Source organism: Dermacentor variabilis, chromosome 4, assembly GCF_050947875.1.
Source record: "Dermacentor variabilis isolate Ectoservices chromosome 4, ASM5094787v1, whole genome shotgun sequence".
Classification (NCBI taxonomy): Eukaryota; Metazoa; Arthropoda; class Arachnida; order Ixodida; family Ixodidae; genus Dermacentor; species Dermacentor variabilis.
In genome coordinates, this window is record NC_134571.1 from 63,450,359 (window position 1) to 63,474,874 (window position 24,516).

The window sequence follows — 24,516 nt, forward strand, 5'->3', positions numbered from 1 at the left end:
TACCTTTGCCGAGAAGGCCGGACATTGAATTATTTTGGGTAGCCACTCCCCTGGTCGCTGGCGTGTTTTGGGAAAGATGCCATCATCCCCTGCTGTGCCACCGCTTTTTCACGTGTGACTACAAACTTCATTCTGAGGCTGAACTGTGTGGTGCACACATGTAGGGAGGACTATCTAATGAAATTAATTACTGGGTTCAATATCATGAAAATTTGTCGTCTATAAGAGACATCATAGTGGGGGGTTGTCAATTAATCTCAGCTACCTGGGGTTCTTTAATGCGCACCCAAAGCATGGTACACGAGCATTTCTGCATTCTTTCCAGGGTGTCCAAGTGGGGGGGAAAAGCAGTTCGGTTTGGGTTCAGTGCACTCCGATTTCGTTTAATTTCCATGTGGGAAAATACGATTTTATAGCAGTTTGCAAACCGGTTCAGCGCAGTCTATTTCATCCTTCCCCATGGCAGCATACTGTGCAGTGCTATCAATTTGTCCACCCGGTGCATGGGCTAGTTTCATCGGAAGGAGGCAGAAATGAGCTCCCTGGTACATTGGATATAGCAACCGATGTATTACATAATGCCTGTTGATTAAATTTAAAGTTGTACAGCTACACAACACTCACAAATAAAGGCAACATCATGTGACATTGCAAAAGTGTGCGGAAAGGGGCTGGCACCTCAACAAGTTAATCCCTGCGCTTCCTCTTTGCTGCATTTATTTTTATCCTTCATTATTCATATAGAGTATGGGAACAACCGGAGACAATAGTCTTCTGAGAAGCATAAATGTGCAGATTTTGGAATTTTATATACATGCAACCAAATTGTTGTAAAGCTTTTTTCTTGGTAAATGGCACATTGCAACTTAGCGATATAACATTGCAGACATTAAGAAAGGTTGTCATGAATATATTAAAAAATTAAGACGTTGATAAGTCTGCATGCACAGGGATGATAAGTGATGTAAGTGACAAGCATTTGATATTTTACTGGCTTTGCTGCTTTTATCTAGAAGCTGGTGATGCCATTGATGTTTCTGAACAGTGAATAAGGATGGTTTTGGCATAACCTCACCTCGATCTTACGCATCTGCACGTGGTGCGGATTCTAGCATTGGCCAAGGGTAGACAAAAAAGTTGAAAGCGTGCACTCGTGCCCCGAGAACTTGATAAGTGTTGTACTCTGCTTGGAGGTGCCAAATATGTGTTGAATCGTTGCATGTTAGGGGGGGAAACCGGATTTCTCTTACTGTTTACAGCTGCAGTTACCACTCCTTGAGAAGGTGACGGCATACATTAGTGACCACAATGCTATATGTAGTTGCAATAAGTCATGCAGCTGAACTTGTTGAGCTTTCCATTTTCCCTCCTTGCAGACATTGTCTTTTCTGCTCTCTGTGTATCCTGGTATGTGCATCTCACGGTTGATCTAATTATAGTAACACGCTGACCTAAGGGCCTCATTGGGAGAAAGGGTGATTTCTTGGAACCTCTGAGGCAACTGTTTGGCTGTGGTGCACTGCTAGCTACCATGGCTGAATTCAGAATTCCAACTGTCTCCGCCGAGGTGGTTGTCGTTGCCCACCATCTAGTACCATTCCTGCACACAATGCAACTCACGAGTCGTAACAATCTGCTAGTTGTGCCGACTGAAGTTATTTTGAAGAGTCGCAAATCTATTGAGCCCTTTCTCACTATGTTTGAACCATTTTGCGTCAAACCAATAACCATTATTTCCTTTTCAGTTCAGGTATGATCTGGGTTCAGGCATATTCCAAGAATATCGGTTTGTGTTCAGGTCCAGTTCTGACCAAAATTGCAGTTCAGACATGGTTTTCGGTTTCGGTTTGACGCCATGATTCTGGCCCTATTGGAATATGGCCACTGCGGCTGGAAATCTAATTTACAATTTCATGATCTGTAGGTTCAAAGGTGCCGACCTTGCATAGTTTGAGGTCCTTAAATCAACATTGTGCTTTTAACATTCGATGGGATTTAGCTTTCTCTCCTAATTGCAACAAATTTCATTTGAATTTGTTCAGAGGTTGTCTGTTAAAAGAATTTCTGCATCTCACATGTGTTTTAATAGGGAAGTCGGAGTTCTCCTCGACCCTAAAGTTTTCTCTCAATCTGAAACTCTCCATGACAGTACTATTTCTCATTACCCAGAGCGCAGGTTTGGAGCATGATACCAAATTCCCTTAAAGTAACTTGTACACACACCAGAATTCTGATTTGATGACTGTGCTGGCGATAGCAGGTACATAGAAGAATAGTGCCGTCTATGTTGCAGGCCACAAGGGAATGCAGCAGGTGCGGCTAGCAAACATACACGAGTGTGACCCAACATCCTTAACCTCTGCCGCTGGACACGCCACAGAGTGGAACATCTCGTGTGTTTTCGTAAGCATGGTTACTTGCACCTTTCAACTTTTTATTTCTTATCACAAGAGGTGCAGCTTCCTGTGGTGTCATCTTTCAACGAAGGCAACATTTCCTCCCAGTTCAAAGACTGATGTGGGTGTGCTTTAATCAGACGCTGTATCCTTCTGTCTGCATGGTGATGGACTACGTTTGCATTCATAAAAGGCAGATGTCAATTTTCATTTTATAACAGGCTCCCTTCACAAATTTCCTGCTATTCACTGTTAACCCTTTGAGGCGCTGTGTACACAATTTTGGAGACCAAGATAGTGCATCAACAGCAAAGGCATTGATAAATACAACGATATTCAAAACTTGTTGCATACACTTTAAAAGACTTCTGATTGGAATAGTGCTGCAAGTTTCAATAAAAAAGGGCAAAATTTTTTGGTAAAACCAGCGGGAAGGTCGACAGTTGGGTGTTTTTGTTCTGTGTTTGTGTGTTGTCGTACGTAGTTCACTTCCTTCATTATTTTTCACAATGTTTTGCACCAGGTATAATTTTCAAGTGGCTAGATAGGTGCTTTTCAAGCCTGCTAGACATGAAATAGTTCATCTTATCATATCTGATGTTCCTGTAGTGAGCTTTTGCATGTAGTCCACTTTCTGTAAACATGACAAAACACACTAAATAATTGAAAATTCTTAGTCTGTTCTGCAGCTGTATGCTCCTAATAATTCTGAAGACGCAAGAAATTCGGTAAAAGTAAGTTCTCAATCAACAATTAATCGGCGCCTCAAAGGGTTAAAAGAAAAGAAGCGATCCTAATGCATTGCATTATCTCGACAGCTGTATTCCTCAAAGTTCGTTGAGTTAAACATCGATATAAAAAATATCAATATATGAAATTCTTGATAAAACGAAGTAGTCAACTTTTGATAACTTCTTGTCCATAGAACATTTATGTATATTGAATCTCAGTATGACGAAGTCGGTGTATGCACGATCTCAGTTCAGTGAAATTTCAGTTCTGTAACAAAGCAATACCAGGACAATAAATGGAAACTTCCATGGATGTTGATGGTGAAACGATTGAAATACAAGGGGCTGCTTGTGAACGAATCTCTCACATCGCGCACTGCGTGACTAAGAGCAAGCACTGAAGTGGAGCAGCGCCATGTTACATATAAAGTCCAGTGCGATAACATTCTATCACACCCCCTGCGCTGTATGCTTTAGGTGCAAGTGAAAGCGTATGAGGGTGAGCCAAGGAGGATGGTGGCTTGATGAGCGCAGTCTTTCTGTGCGAGCCAAGGAGAAAGGGGTAGGGGAGCGAGCTTGCGGTAAAGCCATCAAGTGCAAGCAGGGGAGGGGGTGGGCGGCTAGTGCAGGTTGGTACGAGTCTCCTGCTCTGGTGCGGCCATAGCTGCACATGGCTGTCAGCGCGACCGAGCGCATATGCAGCTCGTGCCCTTTCCTAAAGATAATCTGCTGCATTTTCACATAGTTGGTTTGCCAAGACGGCGTGACATTATGTGCTCTGTTTTCCCACACGTTTAATACTGGAGGTTGTGTAATCTCGAGTTCTGGAGATGCATTGGAGTAAGAGGCAGGCAAAGCATTGGTCCCCGCTGCAGACGCTTTTCATGGTAGCATTGTCCTACTGTGACACCATCGGCCATGGAGGCAGAGTGGGCGTGAAAGTGTGGCTGGCTTTGCTTTGTACACCGGATGTGAAGATATAGTCGTCACAGCATTAAACCGTATATTTTGTCGCTGACTCTCAATTCAACGAAATTATTCTTTTTCGGATTGAAATTTGCTTTTTCCGATTGCTCAATGATTCAGAAAATTTTGCTGCCCCTTAAGGAATATTAGTTGGTGTCTGTACTTATTTGCAAAGTAGGTCGAATTTCAATATAACGAAATTTCAGTGTAATAAAACAAATTGCCAATTTTACTTTGTTATATTGATGTTTAACTGTGTTCATAATTTGTGTATTATTAGAGCTGTCATGGAGACTCCAGTACCCTTTTAGAAAATCAGCATTATAAAAAAGTAAAGCCATTTCCATGCAGTGAAAGCTGTCAAAACAGCGAAGCTGGTGGTCATTTTCTCAAGTTAGAACTCAAAATTTTCACTCGGGTATTGGTAGTAAATATATACCACTGTCACATCATATCATTTGTATACCTTATGTTAAGCATATGATGTGTAACGTATGTACTATAAGCATGGATGCAGTTAATTTATTGCTAATAACAGTGGCTACGTGCAAGATGTGTTCATTCAAGATTTTTGGCAGTGAGAATGCTTTGGAATTTGTTAAGGTGAACAAATGTTTGAACTGAAAAATGAAAAACTGAGCAACTGTTTAAATGACTGTACTAACTTTGGGCTATGTGGTGGAACTCCTATTGCATCTTGATACCCCAGAGTTCAGTTGGCTGAACATAATTGTTCTTCTCGCATTGCAATTTGTGCCAGTAGGTGTTCCAGTGCACAGTTTAGAGCTGGCTCCAAGCTTGGTAGTAAAGCACAAAGTTATATTTTTGTGAAACACAAATATGTGTGCATTATGTTTATGTGCAAAAGGGGCATTGCTTGCAGGCTATTTCTTGGCTTGTTATCAATATTATCTTCAACAGTTTGCTTTACAATGGAACAAGAACACTGATCATTTCAAAAACTTATTAGCGTGAGATTGACAGCCTGTGGAATGTAACAGAGCTGTAATACTTGTCTTCAAGAGCGGACGTGTAGGATGAAGGATTTGCTACTTCTGTCTGCAATGTGTAATTCTACTTGAATAAACTGTCTTTAGTGCTGGTGAGCAAGAACTTGTTGCGTGTTAGTTTTACATAATTATTATATATTTCACCTAAGCACGTTTGACATGAGCATTTCATATTTTCTATGAAGAAACAAACAGCCGTACACCGACAAAATATCATGTGTGTGTTCTGTTATTGTTCCCAGTTGCTTTCACTGTTGCCGCATTGAAAACACGAATACAGATGAAACAGTTTCACTTACTACATTTACTCGAATGAGGCCGGCCTTGATCCTAAGCTGATGCTCCAAATTTGGAAGGTCAGGAAACAATAAAAAGCTTTCCTCAAATGCAAGCCAATCAAAATAATAGTAATCAACAGTTGCAAAAAGCAAATGACATTTATTACCAATGTGCGGCGCCAGGGTTGCACTTGCCCCAGCTCTGTGTAGGCAGCATTGTACTGGCACAGCTTGTTTGGTTCCAGTGTCTCGCCGGAAGTGAACTGTTCAAAAACGATTGTGCCTACTCTCCGGGCATTCAATGTGGTCAAAATGGCGTACTGTTGCGGTGAGGTGTAGTACTGTGTGACTGCGGCAACAGATAGTAATGCCTACAGTACTGGTGGTGTTTAGTAGTGCTGCTGTTAACAGCGTGCCATTTTTTTAGCTCCAATGGTGTCTAACAAAATTCTCTAATCTAAGCTGACCTAGGAGTCTCATAAATCATTTTAGAAAATAAATCAACCTAGATTTTAGAAAATACAGTATTTTAGTGCAGTGTTATTGCTGCATTTCATATACCCTGCAGTAAAAGCAGTAATGCAACTGTCTATGAAGCTACTGCAAGTAGTGGCTTAATGTAGCCAGTTTTTTGTTGTTACTTCGGCAGCTTTGTTTATACCGACAACACCTTACATCTGCTCGACCAAATCTGACCAGGCAGTCCTGTGGAAGTAGTGATACAGTAATTTATTATGAAGGTAACATGTGCAAAAAAAAAAACCGAAAAACATTGCCTGCTTGTTGGGCCGTCTATGGAGAGGTCATCCAAATACAAAACGTGGAATTTAAATTTCAGACAGCCGTTTGAGCTAATGTCTCAGTACTCTGTCACTCTGTTTTAGCAGGGCATCCATGACAAGCCTCTGTGGCATGCCCATCCACTCATTGGCCGACCAATGAATTTATGAACAGTTTATGAATTCTGAGTCGGGAGAAAGCAACGACGAAAAACAAGCTTCTATGTAACATGAAATATCCACTAAATCAACACACACACACAAAAAAAAAAGAAAACCGGCTGTAGTAGGGTTAATAGCTGGAATAGTGTTCTGTACTCAAACAACACTCAAAAGAATGACCACAACACTTTTAATTACAGATTAAATAAATGTGTCGGCTGCTTGGGTCGAAATATATAATCTGCACCAAGCTACACAAATATTCTTGCTGCCAAGCACAGCCTCATAGTGTCCATAGGCGCTTCATTGCTTCTAGCACCTCAAGAACAAAGCAAGGACACAACATCTCAGTTCTATCACAAGCAGTTTTTGGATAGTATAGACATGTGATGATGTGCGTAAGTGTGAGAGATGACCCTTGCTGGAATTTCGCCATCACAGTCCTCATTACACAGCCGTAACCTTTGGTCTCGGCTTGTTCGTCATCCTGAGCACATAGATGGCACTGGCTATGCTTCCCACCTGCAAGAAACAGGTTAAATCAGTACTAAATGCTTTACCCACTCCGTTCTAGAGCTGTTGAAGACAGAAAAATGCAGCGCCTACCTGAATGAGTAGAATGAAAAGGCAAATGAGGCCCACAGCAAGGCTCTTTCCCATCAAGAACCTTCTTATTTCTCTGCCACATCCCTGCGGGAAGCATGAAAAGAGGTGCAACCTGTGAGCTGAAAGGCTTGACAGTTCACCCAGTTTTTATCCCTTCTGCTTCTTAGCAAGTTTTGCTTAGCTACTTACTGCAACATGTCTAAGGGGACCAGTGTAATTGTAATGTTCATTTATGCAAAGAATTTATGCAAACAGCTGCTGCCTAGTCTTGCAGTACCTGCAGCACTGCAGTATAATAAAACAGGGGTTTATTTCTCTGTTTTCATATAGGGGGGCTTATGGAAGACGTAAGTATGCTTGAATCTGTGTTAGCTAGCTAAAACCTTAATTTAATGGGCTATTGTGTCCTGGCTGCAAATGGAGTAAGTATTACTGAGGAAAGGATTTTCACAGAAAACATACATTGCTGATGAAACCCTACTAAACCCAATTACTATACACTGAGCATGAAAAAATAAATAAATTGCAGCAATGCGCAGATGAAAGCAAACTTGTTTCAATATCCTTAGATATAATTAAACAGCCCACAAGAACAGTGGTGACTACACACTATTATTTTTATAAACTTAAAAAAAGCCTTAAAGGTCTGGAGCTTTTTGCATCATATTCAAATAAGTTATATGCAAATAAACAGAATGTATGAAGCTCTGCTTTTAGGAAAATTGCCATCCACCTGACTACAACCTAATGCTACAGAGGTAAAAATTGCTGTGTCTTCAAAATGAAAACTTTGCTGTAAAGAAACATTTGCGTTATCCTGCTCCTGAGAGGAAATATAGGACTACTTGTCTTCCTGGGGCAGTCGCTCTACCATCTGAGCCAACCAGCAGGTTAACGGTCGGAAGAAATGGAGGTGTATTCCTTTGTTGCAGTTTTCTATGGTCAGGTGGACGACAATTTTTTAAAAATGTTTTGTGCCCTACAGAGGCTTCAGACTTTTTAGGCTGTGCTTTTGCTGAATGTGTCATTCACAGAAAAATTTGGAGTGTCAGAGTGCAAATACAGTGCTCATGCTTAATGCTATCGCTGAAGACATGAAGACTGAGCCAGTGAGCATGCCATTTGTGCCTTGTTTTATGAGCAATGGCCATCACGAGGCAAATAAAAGTCCCACAGAATTCAGAACTGTGTCGTGACTCCACCTCCATTGCTGCGATAGGTTGTTGCTGCGATGGGTGTTGCGATGTTCTGCAGCTATACACTACACTCACATCTTGGTAGACTGCAGCAGCCTCCTTCTCGTGGTCGTAATAGAAACAGCTTCCCACATAGTCCATCTCCAATGCCTCATAGTCCTGTGGCCCGGCTCCTCCGCAGCACTGGAGCTTTGTTAGGCAACAGTAAAAAAAATTATGTCCACACTTTGTGCCGAAGTGGTCCCTCATTCGTAAGTGCCATTAATTCAGTTACCTTAAACTGAATGTTGTCCAAGAAGTATTCAATATCCACAAATGCATTCTTGGACTTTGTGATGAGTCTTCGAAAGGCATTTGACAGGTATATGTCCATCTGCATGAAGAGCATGATTAGTATAGCGCGGAGTCTTGGTGCTGATGCTGGCACAGAGGCTTCCATATAGAAGCATAACAATGCAGTGGCACCATATAGAATTTTGAAAAAATTGCCTGTGGCAGACAGCGTAATTGTATTCCTTAAGCTGGATTACTTGAAGCAGTGAACTTGCACAAAAAGATCTGAAAGCTATAATATACGAATTAAGAAAGTGTGCTAATTAACTTCTTAATTAATTACATTACTGCACGTATTCCAATTTACAAATTGTATCCAGCAAGTTTGCCAGGCACAGCTACTTGAAGCAACTTCTAAGGACTGCAAGGGTTTCGATATGTGCACCGTGAAGCTTGTGGTAAAAATGCAATAGTGTTCCACTTTTTTTATCAAGCCACCATTTTATGCATTGAAGCAGAGGAGTATCTGGAATGTCCATGTATTCTGTCACACACCTTGAGGATGAATATCTCGAAACTGGCTTCACCCTGAAAATTCGTTTACGAGCACTTACTCCTACCATAGTGGAATGTCTGATAGCTTGGCATGCGACTCCTGTAGGGCGAGGAAACCACTGAGCACCTTTTGTGTATCTGTCCTGCTATAACGTCCGATGTCTCTCTCTCTGGACATCGTTAAACTGGGTGGACTCGAGACCTTTTTCCAAGTTAATATACTCGAAGCGTAGCCACATTCGTTGCTGGCACAAAAGGATATCTGTGCACTGGCGCAGATTTTGAAATGTATCGGCATGAGTGACGATTTATAGTCCCGTGAATCATTCTGCATAACCAGCGTTCACTCCCTCCCTCTTTCCTCTTTGTGTTTCACTTTTTCCCTTCACCCTGTGTAGGGTAGCAAATCAGATGCTCGTGTGGCTGACTTCCCTGCCTTTCCCACTCCTTGCTTTCTCTCTCTCTGTCGAATGGCCATCATATTTACTGGTGCATCACAGTGAGGACGAAAGGTGACAGGTGTTTCAATGAGTTGAAGGAATGGGCAGGTGGTTTTATGTGCAAAATTGTAAACTCCCTGTTATGTACGCAGAATAATATTTGGCTCAGGTGTTCATGAGAGCATTGTGTAACAGCTAGGCAGGCTTATGTACCATGATCAGAAACTGTTGCAGAGTTCAGGCGCAGAGTAGTTTGCGAATAGGCAAGTTTGAATTGGCTTTGCTATTTCACTATGGTGCATATGTTCATTCAGCGTGGTAGGCAGAGGCTCCAGTGTAGTGGCATGCTGTCAATGTTTCAGATGATTACAAAATTGTAATTCGAAGGAAGGCAGTGGGATTAGTGATTAATGCACCTGGAACCATCTGTGATCAGAAATGAAGGTTGATCTGAATAGTATGAGCTTATACTGTTGCCTATTCAAACTCATCTCTCTCTCCTTAGTATTTATGGGGTTAAGAAGGTAGTGTGATAATTAACCTACCTGTCAGATTTGTGGTGTTATATACTAGAATACTGATCGAGGGTGAATTGTGTTCCTTAGCCCACAGAACATATTAAATCAAGGTGAACTCTTACTGCTTCCTCTTTGGCATGCTTCCACACGAGGCCCATGACAGCTAGCTCAAGGATGACGAAGAACACCATGAAAACATTGTACTGCAATGAGAGATGGACAACACTTTAAAAAGACAAATGGAAATAACAAAAGAGCCTACAAATCGGCAAATATAACTTGTGGTGTTTCGCACAACTGAAAACAACTTTTTTGGTGACAAAATTCTTTTTTGCACAGGTTCTCTCTGCATAACCTCTAACTGAGCAGTGTTTAATTAAAGAATTGTGGGAAGTTTGGAGCACTTATGGGCATCATTGATGAAGCCATTTCCTGTTGGCATGTGCCTTCCAATCTGTCTGTCATCTTTACAATGTGCCAAGTGATAGAAAGATTTTCGCATGTGAACTATGTATTACATTTTGATGTACTAATGTCCATGTACAAGCCCATGGTCACTGCACCAAGAAATGGTTTGCAAAAGTAATTCACCTTGGTGGGGAAAAGTTGCAAAATTCCTTTCTTACGTAAATTTAGGCTCACGTTAAAGAACAGCAGCTGGTAAAAATTATTTCAGAGTCCCCCTCTACGGCGAGCCTCATAATAAGATTGTAGTTTTGGCATGCGAAACCCCAGAATTTAAGTAGGGAGACAACAGGCGCTTCTATCGCTTCTCCGTAGTGTTCCTCACATAGTACAGCATGTTTGCTTCACTTGCTACTAGTCGCCTCCTTGTGTATTTAGGGATATAAACTTAGGCAAAAAGGCCACCAAAAGGCCAGCTACCCCACAATCATAAAAGGTAGCTGAAGTAGCTGAGAAACGCTATTAAAAAAAACAGAAAGAGTGCTCTTCGGTTATGCATTTAGCACCTCCAACACCTGCAGTCCATTAGCGGTGCCGTCACATTGACAAATTCGTACATGTTAGCAGATTTTTTGTGAAATGCACAAAACTATTGAGAGACTTGTTCGGATGTCCAGTTGATTTGTCTAAAGAAGCTAGTGCTCTCCCCGAGGCGCGGTCTTGCAGGAAACCGGGTCTCGCGACCACCGGGCTATATATGTGCATCACTTAAACATGACGAGATAGCCATGTACTGGCACACCTTTGACCTCGGAGGCCAGGCCTCCAACGTCACAGTCGCATGTGAGATGGAAGAGAGTGAGTGCAGTGAGTGCTCCGACAACAGAAGTTTCATATACTCTGCCCCATGCTCTACGCTTACTGCCGACATGCCTGCCACTTGGAAACAGGCCCTGGCATGTCATAGAGCAACGCTACTACCTATTATCTAGTAACATTGTCATAGAGTTACTGTATATATGCTATAGCATATACAGTAAGTCTAGGGCTGTGCAGGGAATGCAAGGGACTGAAAAACAACGAAAGAATGTTGCTTGCTGCCGAACGCGCGAAAGTGCAGATTGTGTTTGTGTGGCTGACCGTGATGAGCAGGCGCTTGCTCTCGAAGAAAGCTCCGCAGCAACCCAGGAAGCCGACAAGCAGCAGGCAGGCGCCGACGAACAGCGTGGTGATGCTGGCTGCCCAATAGTTGTCGAACACGGTGAAGTACTCTGCGATTCGCCGCACATCCGGGTCTGAGCGCAGCAGGCCACCCACCACAAGAAGCACGATGCCGAACAGCTGCACAGCAACCACGCGCAGATGAGGAAGCGTTAGGCTTAGCAGGCACGGCTGACGGTGCTGTTCACATTGAACGCTTGCTGACTGACCACACGTGATCAACATTAAACACTTAGAAACACCTTCATGTAATGTCTGAGAAGGTTGCTGCTGGTCTGCTGCAGATGTCAGCAGCATATGTGCTCAGGTGGATGACGTTCACAGCAGAGTCCAGTTTGCCGCCTGTTGCGCATATGTTTTCTCGCTCGAGTGAAGATACTAGTCACATTGCTTTGATCGCCGCAGCTGCAGGCTCTCGGCAATCATAGGTGAATCTACTGGGTGGGGGGAAGGGGGCATGGAGAAGCACTACCCCCCCCCCAAACTTTAGAAACAGGGGGAGCAGAATTGGTCATTTGACACCCCCCCACCCCGCCCCACCCAGTTTTGAAAACCGGGAATATTATGCCTGGAGTACCGACAAAGTTCACACAAGTCTACAGAAAGCCGCTTGAAGCCCTGCAACGGGGGTCTGGCTTCTCCGCCACCTGCGCACGGAGTCTCGGCCACATTCTGCAGTGCACCCATCATTGGTATGTATATAACACACAGGGTCTAGCAGGTTCCAGCTAATAAATTTCCCCACCTGTAAAAGTCCACAGTTGCCTAGGCATTGGTTCGGGCTACTTGGGAACCTCAATAGTGCAATTGAGGTTCCCAGCATACTTTCAAGACTGTTTTCATTTATTTGGCCGTGAAAGGTGTTCTTGCAGTGAAACTAGAGGCAGCACAAAGCATTCGCTTCTCGCTGCCAGCGCTCTTTATCATGCCAGCGTTGCGACAGCGAGTGCTCGTGGTCATAGAGTGAGATGTGTTAATATTAGCCTGTGCGTGCGTGACACTGTGCTTGTCATAGGCGTATCCACCGGTGTGTGTGTTTGGGGAGGGGGGAGACTTGGAGGCGCTCCCCCCCCCCTACACACACAAGCACTTGTGAAAGTGGGCACTGTCGGCTGCAACAACAAAACAACAGCTGATGCCAAGTTTTCTCTCGGAAGTACATCCACATAGGTACGATTTCTATAATGTGTATCCGCTGCTTGGGCAGCCAGGATTGTCTTTTGGGCATCGTCGCCACATGCTGTAGGAGATAGTGCTTGGCCGGGTGCCCTAAGCAGTTAAGGGTTATCATGCTTCGCAGTGCGAGACGCCTGCAAGATGTGCCTTGCAAGCCTGCGTTGCTGAAAGCTCTCGCTGGGCATTCCAAAACAAGTTTAATCTACCACCACCATCACATGCTTGTTGGGGCCGTGTAACCTAGCCATTCTTCAAAACATCAGATTTGCTCCTTATAATTTGCTGGTATTTAATCAGTGTTGCAATATTAAAGATATTGTCGCCAGATTTAGTAACTTTTTTGTCTGTTTACGGCTAGGTTTTCTATTTAGCCATCAGATATTTTTTTAGTGACTTGAATGAACAGTTGGCGATATTTTAACGACTTATAACTTAGAAAGGTTGCTTGGAAAATGGCCTTCTAGAATGGACTTTAACATTCAAAAGCTACATGTAAGTGGCTGATATTCGCTGTACTATGCATAGGCTCCGTGACCATGATGAACCAACGGTTGCTTTCACATTAGTAGCCTTCACACTGTTATTGTGTTTCACAGCACAGTGGTCATCGTAGCCTTTACATTGTGCTCACAAAATTGAGGTTTCTTTATTATTTACAAAACCTATTTGAATGCTTTTAAATGCTGCGGGTTCAACGGTGTCACCAAATCCATTCAATTGGTAGACGTATGCAAGCACATCTATAGCTAATTTAGCAAAACCAAATGGAATAAATTTTGTGTTCAGATTAAGAACACAGCAGGCGAATAAGACATATAAACTGCATAAAAAAAAAGACGTCAGTATCGGAACGGCTGAGCTCGTTCCCGTGTGACTGAACAAATCGTTTCAGTTTCTCATGGCTTTCAGACCAATCAGTATTTCACGGCAGCTTTTAAGTAGATCTAGGGCGAAAATGTGGTATTTTACTTGTACAAAACTCTGGTAATTGTCATTGCAGTCTTAACAACATGCAGCCAAATGCGTTCAACAGAATCTCCTTCTGCTACCACGAACGTCAAGAAGCACGAAAAATGTAGGGTTAATATGTAGACTAAGTGCATTTTCATGCTAGGAAAACTACATTGCGTGTCTTTTAAATTGTGCTGTATTTGTAAGCTTCCAATGTGCAATGCATAATGAAATATTTAAGCTGACATTATCCATTATGTAAATATTAGAGGTGGATGATTGAATATAGTCTTTTTCGGATACGAATAGTAACTATCAAATATCATCTCTAATAGATAAACGCAGACGCACATATTTACAGCAGGAATACTTATTTTGCTATAATTAGGAACACACTTGTACTGAATAGACGGTCGACTATCGTGGACATTTAGGATCGTTTTAGGCAGAATATCACTACAGCTGTCATGAAAATAAATTGCACGAATAGCCGCTTGACACCTTTGGAGCCTGGTGGCAAACAAGCTTTCCAAGAATGACAGGCTGCTGTATGACCAACATTCCAAGAACATAAAATAAATATTTGTTGAGAAAATATCAGAAGTTATAGAAAAGGAAAACAAGAAGCTAATTAGGTATTTGTGTGCTCTAGACACAATAAAGTGCCTGTTGCAAGGAAAGCATCGCTGGTTGTAAAGTTGTTTTATTTGGCGCCTTCGTTGTAATCGTGTATAACCAACTCGCCCACCAGCATGTGCTCAGTGTAAAGTAAATGATAAAACTGCTACATGATTAGACTACAAGAAAGACTAATTGGCAGGCCAGAAGCAAAACTAGCTGGTTGTCATGTATTGGACGAAAAGGAGGGGAACCGAGGGGCCTTGTTTTGTAAGGGCAATGGTTTTGTAAGAACGCTCGCACATATTTGTTAGCCAGGATTAAGCATATAAAACCAATAGATGATGAAGAAAAGAAAAAGAGGGCATAGGGGAAATTATTTGTAGTCTTTAATTGAGATGTAAAAATGAGAAGCTCAAGGAAAATGGAGCGGAAAAAACTTGCTGGCGTTGAGAGCCGAACCCACAACCTCGGCATACCTGCGCGTTGCATTACTAATTGTGCTACAGCGACAGCAGTTCCCACGTCCATGCATTCTTGGGTATTTATGTATTTTGGCAAGATGTAACCCAGGGAGTGTTAACAAGTGTCGCACTTCCACCGCGAAACTGAAAACAAAGCTTGCATTACTGATTTTCTTCCTGCATTGCTTCAAAACTTGTCACTGTTTTACTTCTGATAATTATAATTTGCGATACTTTGTTTAGCAGGTGGAGAACAGTAGCCCAGTTTTAGCAGTCGGTTGCGAAATATTTGGTTAGTTTTGATATTCGAAAATATTGAATAGTTAATTTTCCAATATGAATAAAATATTACACATGGACTATTCATATTCGAAACTTCGAATATTTGCCCACCTTATAGTAAATACACCAGTAAAGCTAAAGCCCCATATATACCCTGCTGATAAATTCACTGTTTTCCTTCAGCTACACAGACATTAGACCAACAGTGACACTTAGAAGGCAGAGCTTTGCGGGCACGCCCCACTACGCCGCACCCTTCACAATGCAAGACATTGAAGAAGGAACGGGAGGACTACGGAGGCCATGTTTGATTGGCAATAACTCCGCTTGTGCTGAACTCATTGAAGTACTTTTTGAGGCAAAGTGTTTCTGAAACAGCCTATTTTCACTTCAAATGCATTTCTCCGCTGTGATAAAAAGCTATTCAGGGCCCTTTTAACTCTTTCCTTACCATGGGCTGTAGGTTAGGCCATTTTTTTTTTTGTGAAGAAACTACTGCGCTCAATATTTTATGTAATACATAAGCAAAAAGCAGAATGAATGCACTTTTCGCGCACAAACGTTTTATTAAAGAGATATATGTCACAGAAAAGATATAAATTGCGAGAATCATGATTGTGGGATAAAATTGAACAAAGATTGTAAAGACACGCTTGTGTAAACTCAGAAAAGTATGCAACAAAAATGATAAGATAAATAAAATGTGCTGCCATCTAATAGACACTATCTCCAAAAATATCAAATTTTCATTGAGCAGGTATTGTACTAAAAAAATTTAACTGCAAGCACTACAGTTGGGTGTACTGGACTGCGGCCACCGATGTTCCGGACCCGCCGTGGTAGCTCAGTGGCTATGGTGTTGGGCTGCTGAGCACGAGGTCGCGGGATCGAATCCCGGCCACGGCGGCCGCATTTCGATGGGGGCGAAATGCGAAAACACCCGTGTGCTTAGATTTAGGTGCACGTTAAAGAACCCCAGGTGGTCAAAATTTCCGGAGTCCTCCACTACGGCGTGCCTCATAATCAGAAAGTGGTTTTGGCACGTAAAACCCCAAATATTATTATTATTATTATGTTCCGGGCTGGTTTGCGTCGTCGTCGCTTTCAGATTCAAAGTCCGAGGAAAAAGGCAGCATACTGAGACTCGTTGCTGCTCAATCCATCGTTACAATCAGCCGCAGACGCAGCGGCATCACGACATCTGCAACCTTTCGAAGCGCGTGCGCCGCTCCCGGAGGTGTATTTACAATTTTTGCTTTCTGCTTTGACGATTGCGAAATTTCGGAGCGCGTTCAAAAATTACCGTCTGGTGTGGAAAAATCGAGCTGCTTAGAAAACAAAAATACAGTTCCCCTCCTTCAAGTCCAATGGCACAGTGTGTGTCTGAGCAGCGCATAAGGTCTCGAAAGCTGCATTTCAAACCATCGATAGCGGGCGGCCATTTTGGCTTTCTACTTTGACGGTCACGAAACTTCAGAGCGCATTCAAAGATTAGCGCCTGGCATGAAAAAATTGAACTGCTTAGAAAACAAAAGTGTAGTTCTCTGCTTTCCCCTCATATGGCACAGTGTGTCCGTGAGCGGCGCGGACGGTCTCTTAAGCGGCGTTTCAAACCATGTTTGGCGGGCTAACTATGCCCAATAGGCGGTGTAGGGAAAGAGTTAAAGCCATATGCTCAAAGCCCTCTATTATTTGCTGCTCAAGGGCTTACCTAAAATCTTTCATCCCGTGCACCAGTGCAGATTACGAAGCCACCTCCCTGCCTCCATTGCCGTTATCACTGACAGTACCAACTTTTAAGAAAGTGTGGCACAACCATGTCATGTCTTCCCACTCCTCACTGTAATTCCCTGTAGGCCTTGAGAGTATTGACAATAAATAAATAAATTTTGACAGGGGAGGCAGCAGTGCACTTCCTCTGGCAAGTGCACCCCTGCCTCCTTGTTGCACTTCTTCACTTGTTAAGGAGTGCGATACTTTCGTCCTGAGTTTGACCGCATCCCGCGCTGCACTCTTCTATTTGGCATCGTGCAGGGGCCATAGATAGTTCACGGGTATCCTGCACTTTGCATTTGTTCTGGCTCCGCAGACTTCACAAGCGGTGTATGAAAAATCCGAAGACACCTAAGCACTTATGAGTCATGAGTGCGAAAGAATTAATGTCCAATTGAAGGCCGCTAAGTGGGCCTTCGAGCTTTGCGCTGCAAGTAATGTACCATAGCGCCACGTGCTGTTCGAGCCAGCAAACAGCAAGAGCCTGCGGTTCGAACGCTGCATGCCTCCGACGTCCTGCGCGATGAGAGACCGCGCAAGCAGCAGCGGCCACCAATGCCGGCAGGCGGGCGCACCAGCTATAGTGAACTATAGTGAACACCATACTATAGTGAACATCACCATACTATAGTGAACACCATACACCAGCTAAGCTCGATGGGGGTGAGAGAGGGAGGTACGGACCGCGCGCCGGCTTCCGAGAGCTGGAGCGATGGTGATGTGGCGTCGCAGCAATGCCCTCGTCACTCACACAACACCTGGCGCGCTATTGCGGCAGCATGTGTAAAGCCCCTTCGTGAAGTAGCGACACTCTCCTCCTCCGCCTTCACTTTTCGTTTCTTCTCTCTCAACGCTCCTTCCTCGACCGTGGCGCCGCCTACACTGCTCGAGCGTAGCAACGGTATACGATGGCTAGGGCTCCTCGCCACTCCGTAGGCGCTTCTCGAGCAAAAATGACACTGATGCAGGGCGCGAGGGCCTACGTGATTCTATTAGGCCAATAGCGACGCGGCGTCGGCCTCGGCCAGAGCACGCGAGGAAGAGGCGGCATTCTTCAAAGCGTGCCGCTACTTTACGAAGTTTAAGGGGTTCTAAGCATGTGTTCCCTTGTGTTCCCTTGGTTTTGAGCATGTGTTCCCAGCTAATGACAATGGGAGCTTAGCTAGGCGCCATTTCGCTGTTACTGATGGCAGACGCCGGCTTTTTCGCTTAATTTTTGACGCTTCGCATCAAAGAATAGGTGGGAAAAGGAGGGAGAGGGATAATTTTCGGTCAAAAACGCGTTTCAGATTTCTTGCGGCAAGTTCCCCAACTATTCGACAAGATGCGAGCAGAATTCCAACCATTATATATCTGCGCGGTAATAGAGCGAGAATGTGTATTTTTAGGTGGGCTGTAATTTAGGGGGAAAAACGCGTTTCTTGTAGTTTAGAGTTCCCCAATTATTCAAAAAGGTGCCAAAAATTGCAGTCACGTCTGTCCTGCAATAATGCGATAATTTATATCTTTAGATGAGCTGATGGCACCTCGGATAAATGTGTCCATATGACTATCCTCTTGGAAATTCATTCGTGGCGCGAGGAAAGGCTTAGCATGTGTACCATCACTTTAAAAGGGCGATTTCCTCTTTCTTTCTTTATAAGCTTAGCAGTGTCATGAGGGGCGCGACAGCGTGTGTAAAGGCTGATGAATTAAGTCAAAAGCAACAAATATTTGGCAGTAACTGCAAAGCAAGCAAAACTCGAGGCACTTGACCACAATTTACCGCTACGTGAGGCTTCACGCGGTCACCTTTTCCTGCGACATGCATGCGGCTTCGCGCACTCCAACCATATTTTACTGCCGTTTTCGGTGCACGTTGTGCTCTACGGTTCTTTCCGCCATTTTAGTGCGCACATTTGTATCTGTAAAATGGCCCTCAAGATCGGCACACGCCACAGCTTTGGAAATCGGCATTTTTTTCACGGAGCCGAGTGCAAAAGTGGCCCGCGCCCCTGGCTTTCCAGGTCAACGCGAGAGATCGGCGCAGCATCTTCACCCCCGACGCTGGACTTCTCTGTTCGGTAAGCTCTGGTGTTTCAAACGACCACAGCTGGTGGCGTATAGCCAGGGGGTGGCACATCAAACCCTTGCCACACACCCCCACCAGAAATTTCTGTGTTAGTAGGTGTCTTCCCAGCGCCCTCCTCCCTCCCCCCTTCCTCCCCCACCCTAGTCAAGTGGATGACCCCTCCTCCTACCTTATGAAAAACATTTCTGGATGCGCCACAGGCCGCGGCCCTGTCAGTCATAAAATTAATTGCTGGCTCAAAAGAGATTAAGAAAACTTTTCAGAAGTTGGTACTCTTTCTGGCACGCACACGGCACGCCAGTTGGAAGAAAAGTTTCGAAGAATGGCGCGTCCAGGGCGACAGCGAATGCAGCTGTGTGTGCAAAAGTGGCCAAAACGAAGTGGGAGATCAAAACCATTCTCGCAGCAAAACGCGGAATACGAGGAGGCCGCACATAAACATGTTCCAGGGCGGTCTTAGGGGCCACGCGTGAAGTATTTAAATGAAACAACACTGCTCTGAATCTTTGAAGGCATTTCCCTCACTTTGCATATCATTGCGATAGCGATTATATGGACACTCCTGGCGCATTTCTGCCGTCGCCTTGATGTTCCGCATAAAGTGCAAGGGTGATAGCATCGTCATCGCGCGCCGTATGTTGTATGTGCGAGGGTGGGCCGACGATGGCGGCTGAATAGATAGATGTTCTGTGGCTGAATCTCTTGTGCGCGCTGAGCCGTGCTTCCGCACGGTTTGCAGAAGATAGTGCCAACCTTTCCTCCTTTCCCCACAAGAACCACTTCTCTCTCATGTGCGGTTGCGCGGCCTCTGTTTTAAAAGCGATCTGCGCTGGGGGACAGACCGCGATTGCTGATAGCTTCGTATGCGCTGTTTTAGTTTGCGTTGAAGCGAGAGGCAACACGGAGGTCACTTCTCTCGTTGCTGCTGCTGTCGCGCTTCCTCCCTCCAGCGTTTTGACAGCGCGCTTCCGCGCTCGTCGAGTGAGATGTGTTCATGCTTGCTTGTGCGCGCGTGACACCGTACTTGTTAATTTAGTTAGTAAGCGAATGTTTACAAGTTTATACGACCGATAAAACTATTAGCCTTACTTCGTATAGATGTCTACTAATTTGCTATCGTCATTGATGCTTCGTCTTTCGGGCGAAACTGCGACTTCTTTAAACAGCGTATAAGTTTGCAAAAGCTATCATTTCTACTTTGCACACACTTAGCTCGAGAAAGTTTACTCGAGTTAAATATGATGCAGATTGCTGCTGTGGACTCATATTTTGAAGTATTGTTTATTAGTGCAGCGTCACCGTGAAAGAGCATGACACTTTCCCCCTGCAGGTACTTTTGCCCCGTTGAACCAGTGCCCATCCGTATACATCTCCACTATTACGTTTACCTCATGCAGTCCTGTGCATCATAAAGTAGTATACTGCACGTTCGCGCGAGTCAGTGTTCAGGTATTTCCGTTCATTCTCGCAGCAATATGTGCACATGTCTACTTGCAGTTGCCTGTTTTTCTGGTGGTGCGCTGACACAAACATGTTTTTGCATTCTGTCCGCATTCCAGATTTAGGAGTGGTGAGCCGCGCATAAGGCAGTCACAATTGCTGTGGTATATAGTCCGTATATGACGGCTCTCCACGCTCTATCAGTCTAGTTACTTAGATAACGGCAGCAGAGCCGCGACAAACACGGTGCGAAACTATATGCCCGATCCGTACACGCGATGGTCGCATGTTCTCAGAAATACCGGAATCAATCTCTGGAATGCACGTTATGCACAGGAACACTTGCATTAGAGCGACAGAACACGATGGGATTTTACTGGTTTAGGTGTAACTCATCGTCATGTCTCCATTAATGCACTGTTGCTGATGTATTGCAGTCAACGAATGGCACATCGCGGTGGCTTACGTATACTGGAATTGGTTGTCTTAATCTCTCTATATATGTACATCTCTCTCCCACTCGTTCGTTCGTTCAAATGCAATATACCCGTAGTTTTCTGATTCAGACAAAGGAAAATAAAATAACACGACTGGTGTCACATTTCCCTCGATTTAATTTTGGAATTGAGGGCGAATTCAGAAAGAAAGGCAGGGAGCTTGGCTCCTCTCACTTATAAGCTTTTTTTTTTTCGTGTAACCGAGTGTGTGCCTGAACCGTTGCGTCCGGCACATGCCTTGCATAAATAAGCAACAGGGCTAGCATCTCTTACCGCAGCGGGATTATCGGCCCTGCTGTGGCTTTGATAATTTGGTAAGGCATATGCTGCGGTCCTGTTTGATTACGACGCTACATTGCGTCCTTGGCATATAATCACGCCATGGCAATGGAGGTTACCCCTGTTTCGTATTCATGCGAAGCATGTGTCGACACAACGCAGTCGGGTAAACGAAAAACAAAAAGATCTTACAGTAACTGAGAGGAGACAAGATCACTGCCATCCTGCATTTGTTCTTTACTTATCGGCTCACCATGCAGTCTGCATCAGCAAACTATATACGGATATATTTTGCCGTAATTGAGAAAGAAAGAAATAGGTTGTGCGGGGATCGGTAGCCGCATTCATGCGCTGCGCGAAGCGCACGAGGTTCGAATTTCATAACATGCATATCATTAGCTGTACATATTTCTATCACAATGCAGCGTCACATCCCTGCCTGAAAAGTCTCATATGCATGGCACACCCGGCTTTAAAAACATTCTCATCGTTAATATCTTTTTGCATATAAACAAACTTTTTATCGTGTTTGACTGCGCTTGTTTACGGGGCTCACGTGCTTGCATGGTTATGCTTTTCAGTGGTATGTTTGTGACGTTCGCAATCTTAAACTTAGCCTGAACTTAAACTTTCCGTGGACGCACATCATGCAGATCAACATGCGGGCAGAAGCTCCATTTCTTTTTTTTTTTTTTTCACTGTGGCAGCGGTTACGAATCGCTCGTGACGAGGATGGCAAGCAAAATTGACTCATACGAGTGACCGCAATTCATATTGCGTCACTTGTGTTGATAGCCACAGCTTTTGTTAGTTTACATGCACATGAAAAATAGAGATGTGAAATCTTTTTGCAAGCATATATAAACAGTTGTCTCTTGACGTATATAGTATTTGCCTTCAACTGTGGTCGAAAATAAGGGCATGGAAATTATCTTTATAAGCACATTTAAACAGTTACCTGTTGATGTATACAGTATTTGCTTTCTGTACTGTTACGGCGACAATTGTTCGACCTGAGGTTCATGTCCGAACCAACCAGGCAGCTTTTGCCAGCTTTGTATGCATTTCCTTATACGTAGCACAGCATGTTCGAACTCTGTATAACAAGCGGTTCGAACACTCATCGGAAATTAATATCGGCGCAAAAACGAAGGCTCCCTTTTCTTGTTCGACAATGCAGTCTGCATACTCACCCAAATGAAGACGCTGCTGACGAGGAGACAGTAACGAGCCGCAAGTAGGCGCGCCATGTTGCACGTGGACGCGTACCGGCGGTTCCTCAACGCTCCCGTGATGTCATCACGACGGCCACAAACGTCTTAGGCATCACCTTCGGTACAAACAACATCTCGACGTGTATAAAAAAGTATGGCGGGTTCCGACCGCGCCTCTAGTCTCTAACTGTCGCTCCTGGCTGAATGCGTTGCCTATACCTGACGGCAGAGCCTTATCGCCCGGAGCGAGAGTTTCTTTTCTTTCTTTACCTTGTTACTTTCTTATCACACCGATTTTTTGCCCCTCCAGCCTACCCTCAATCCACTATCTATCTATGTACCTGGCCGCGTATTACTCGCAGGTGAAAGAGCAGTCGTGATGGAGGAGGCGGCTCCGTGCTCGTCAGCAGTCGCGACTCTCTCATCAGTCGAATAGGAAGAGCTCTTTGAGCCGGACATGCCTTCGAGGTGCGCGCGTGAAAGGTGTTTCAGCGGCAAGGGAGTGCTGTGCTGGGCTGTGCTACACTACAGCGCGCAGACAGTCGCCAACGCAACCGCCCGACGCCGCCGTGAGCGCGTGCTGCTAAGCCGATCCATAAACCTTTATTTTTTTTTTGTTTCCCCGCCTTCCTCGTCAGTCTCGCCTTCCCAAAGCTCCCGCCGGTCGCCGTGCCAAGTAAATGTAGAGGCGTGTTTGTCCCCGATCAAGGGTCGTCCGTCAAAGGTTTCGAGAGACAAGGTTCGGCGTCAGTATACGTGCGTCGGGGCTCGCGTTACGGGCGCTTGCTTATATAGAGGCAGTATTGAGGAGGTGCTTACATTGTGGCCTCTTACAGAATGCACGGGCGCTTGCATATTTTCGATTGAACGGATATTGTTTTTCTTTTTAAATTACCGGACATACATTCAAAAAGCCTAGTGCGTTGAAAACCTCGAAGCAAATGAGCGAACTCAACGTCCCGCCAGACTGAACGAACGTTTTGGGAGGAACGTTTGTATGCCGGGTTTCCAGTCGAGGTCACAGACGCCATTGACCTGTTAACTTACTTTGTCTCTCCCACAAATAAATTCAAGACCTGCTCAGCGGGCTATAACCATAAATGAAGTGCGTACGCAGGCTATTTTCTGAGTCTTGAATAAATTCAGTCCTATACTCGCACGAGTCCTTAAAAGTGTTTTCGATTGAGCGAAGTTCTCGATTTAACGAAATACTTGTGTCCCATCGACTTCGTTACCAACGCACTGTATCTAACGGCGTTTAAGAGTACCGTGTGAAGCAAAGGGGCCGTATTCTCACTTTCGGTGCGCATTCATTCGATTTGCAAGAGGGCAGGATGCCGTCAGGCGATAATGCCTGCGAGTTTCACAAAGGACAAGCTGGAAGCACTGCTGCATCTTGAGTCACTTATCCTCTATAGTACAATGGCTATCACTATAGTCCACCTGGTTGCTTCCGTCGTCCAAATGTGCCGCTCATCTTGCAGTAGAACCGTACCGGTCTTATATGTCTCGTATATGCGCACTTACCTTTTCTTTATTGACATCTCTGCACCAATCCTAACCCTCTCCGAGGCAGTTCTGCCAAATGGACCAAAATGTTGTAGGGTATACGGTCATGTCCGACTCATATGGCAATCCCACTGTACCGTCTTTTACAAATTCAATTGTCATGCTATATACGTCGGCGAGAAATTCGCCGTATATGTTACCCTTTCAGTGAAAGACATTGCTCCTGCATCTTGGAAGTCTTCACTCTGCAATTGTGCAGGGCAGTCGAAGTGCCTGCGTAGATAAACTCCCCGAAGAAAGTTGCCCACGGAGGCGCTTCTGAAAGACTTCTGCAGTCGTTGCCCCCTTCCGAGGGTAATAAGTGTCGACTTTGCTGCACATTACTCTCTCTTGGGAGAGAATGTCCTAACCTCCGGGGCAGATTTCTCCTATATAGTAGATGTCTGGATGCTATGGACTTATACTTCGCGAACGATGGCAAGCCGAATTTCTGCAGAACACCAGATTCGTGGATTGCCATACCTACCGTGTGCTATGTTCAACATACCTTTTTGTTAGCATCGACGACGGCGCCAGACAGGATGGACTGCGACTGTTTGCCGATCTTCACAAATGCCATTGATTTTCAGATTAACGATAAAAGATTCTGTAGTGTAACACGTTTGGACAATTTCTTTCTCTATATGATTGGACGTTTACAGGAAGG

At 44.4% G+C, this 24,516-nt stretch overlaps 1 protein-coding gene across 1 annotated transcript; it reads right to left on the minus strand.

The window, feature by feature from the left end:
• Positions 1-6,496: 6,496 nt before the first annotated feature.
• On the minus strand, positions 6,497-22,814 carry LOC142579294 (23 kDa integral membrane protein-like). The gene is made up of 7 exons (XM_075689341.1): positions 22,281-22,814; positions 11,456-11,656; positions 10,033-10,113; positions 8,399-8,497; positions 8,200-8,313; positions 6,929-7,012; positions 6,497-6,844 (listed from the first exon to the last, which is right to left on the minus strand). Exons 1-7 carry the CDS (start codon positions 22,335-22,337, stop codon positions 6,770-6,772), a joined length of 711 nt encoding a protein of 236 aa, XP_075545456.1. The 5' UTR covers positions 22,338-22,814; the 3' UTR covers positions 6,497-6,769.
• Positions 22,815-24,516: the final 1,702 nt, after the last annotated feature.

Excerpts from the sequence above, each read along its gene's own strand:
- LOC142579294 (XM_075689341.1), bottom strand. The coding sequence starts at position 22,337 with ATGGCGCGCCTACTTGCGGCTCGTTACTGTCTCCTCGTCAGCAGCGTC. Across the intron at positions 11,657-22,280 it reads TCAGCAGCGTCTTCATTTGG|CTGTTCGGCATCGTGCTTCT; the intron begins GTGAGTATGCAG and ends GTTGCTGTGCAG. Across the intron at positions 6,845-6,928 it reads TTTTCATTCTACTCATTCAG|GTGGGAAGCATAGCCAGTGC; the intron begins GTAGGCGCTGCA and ends TGTTTCTTGCAG.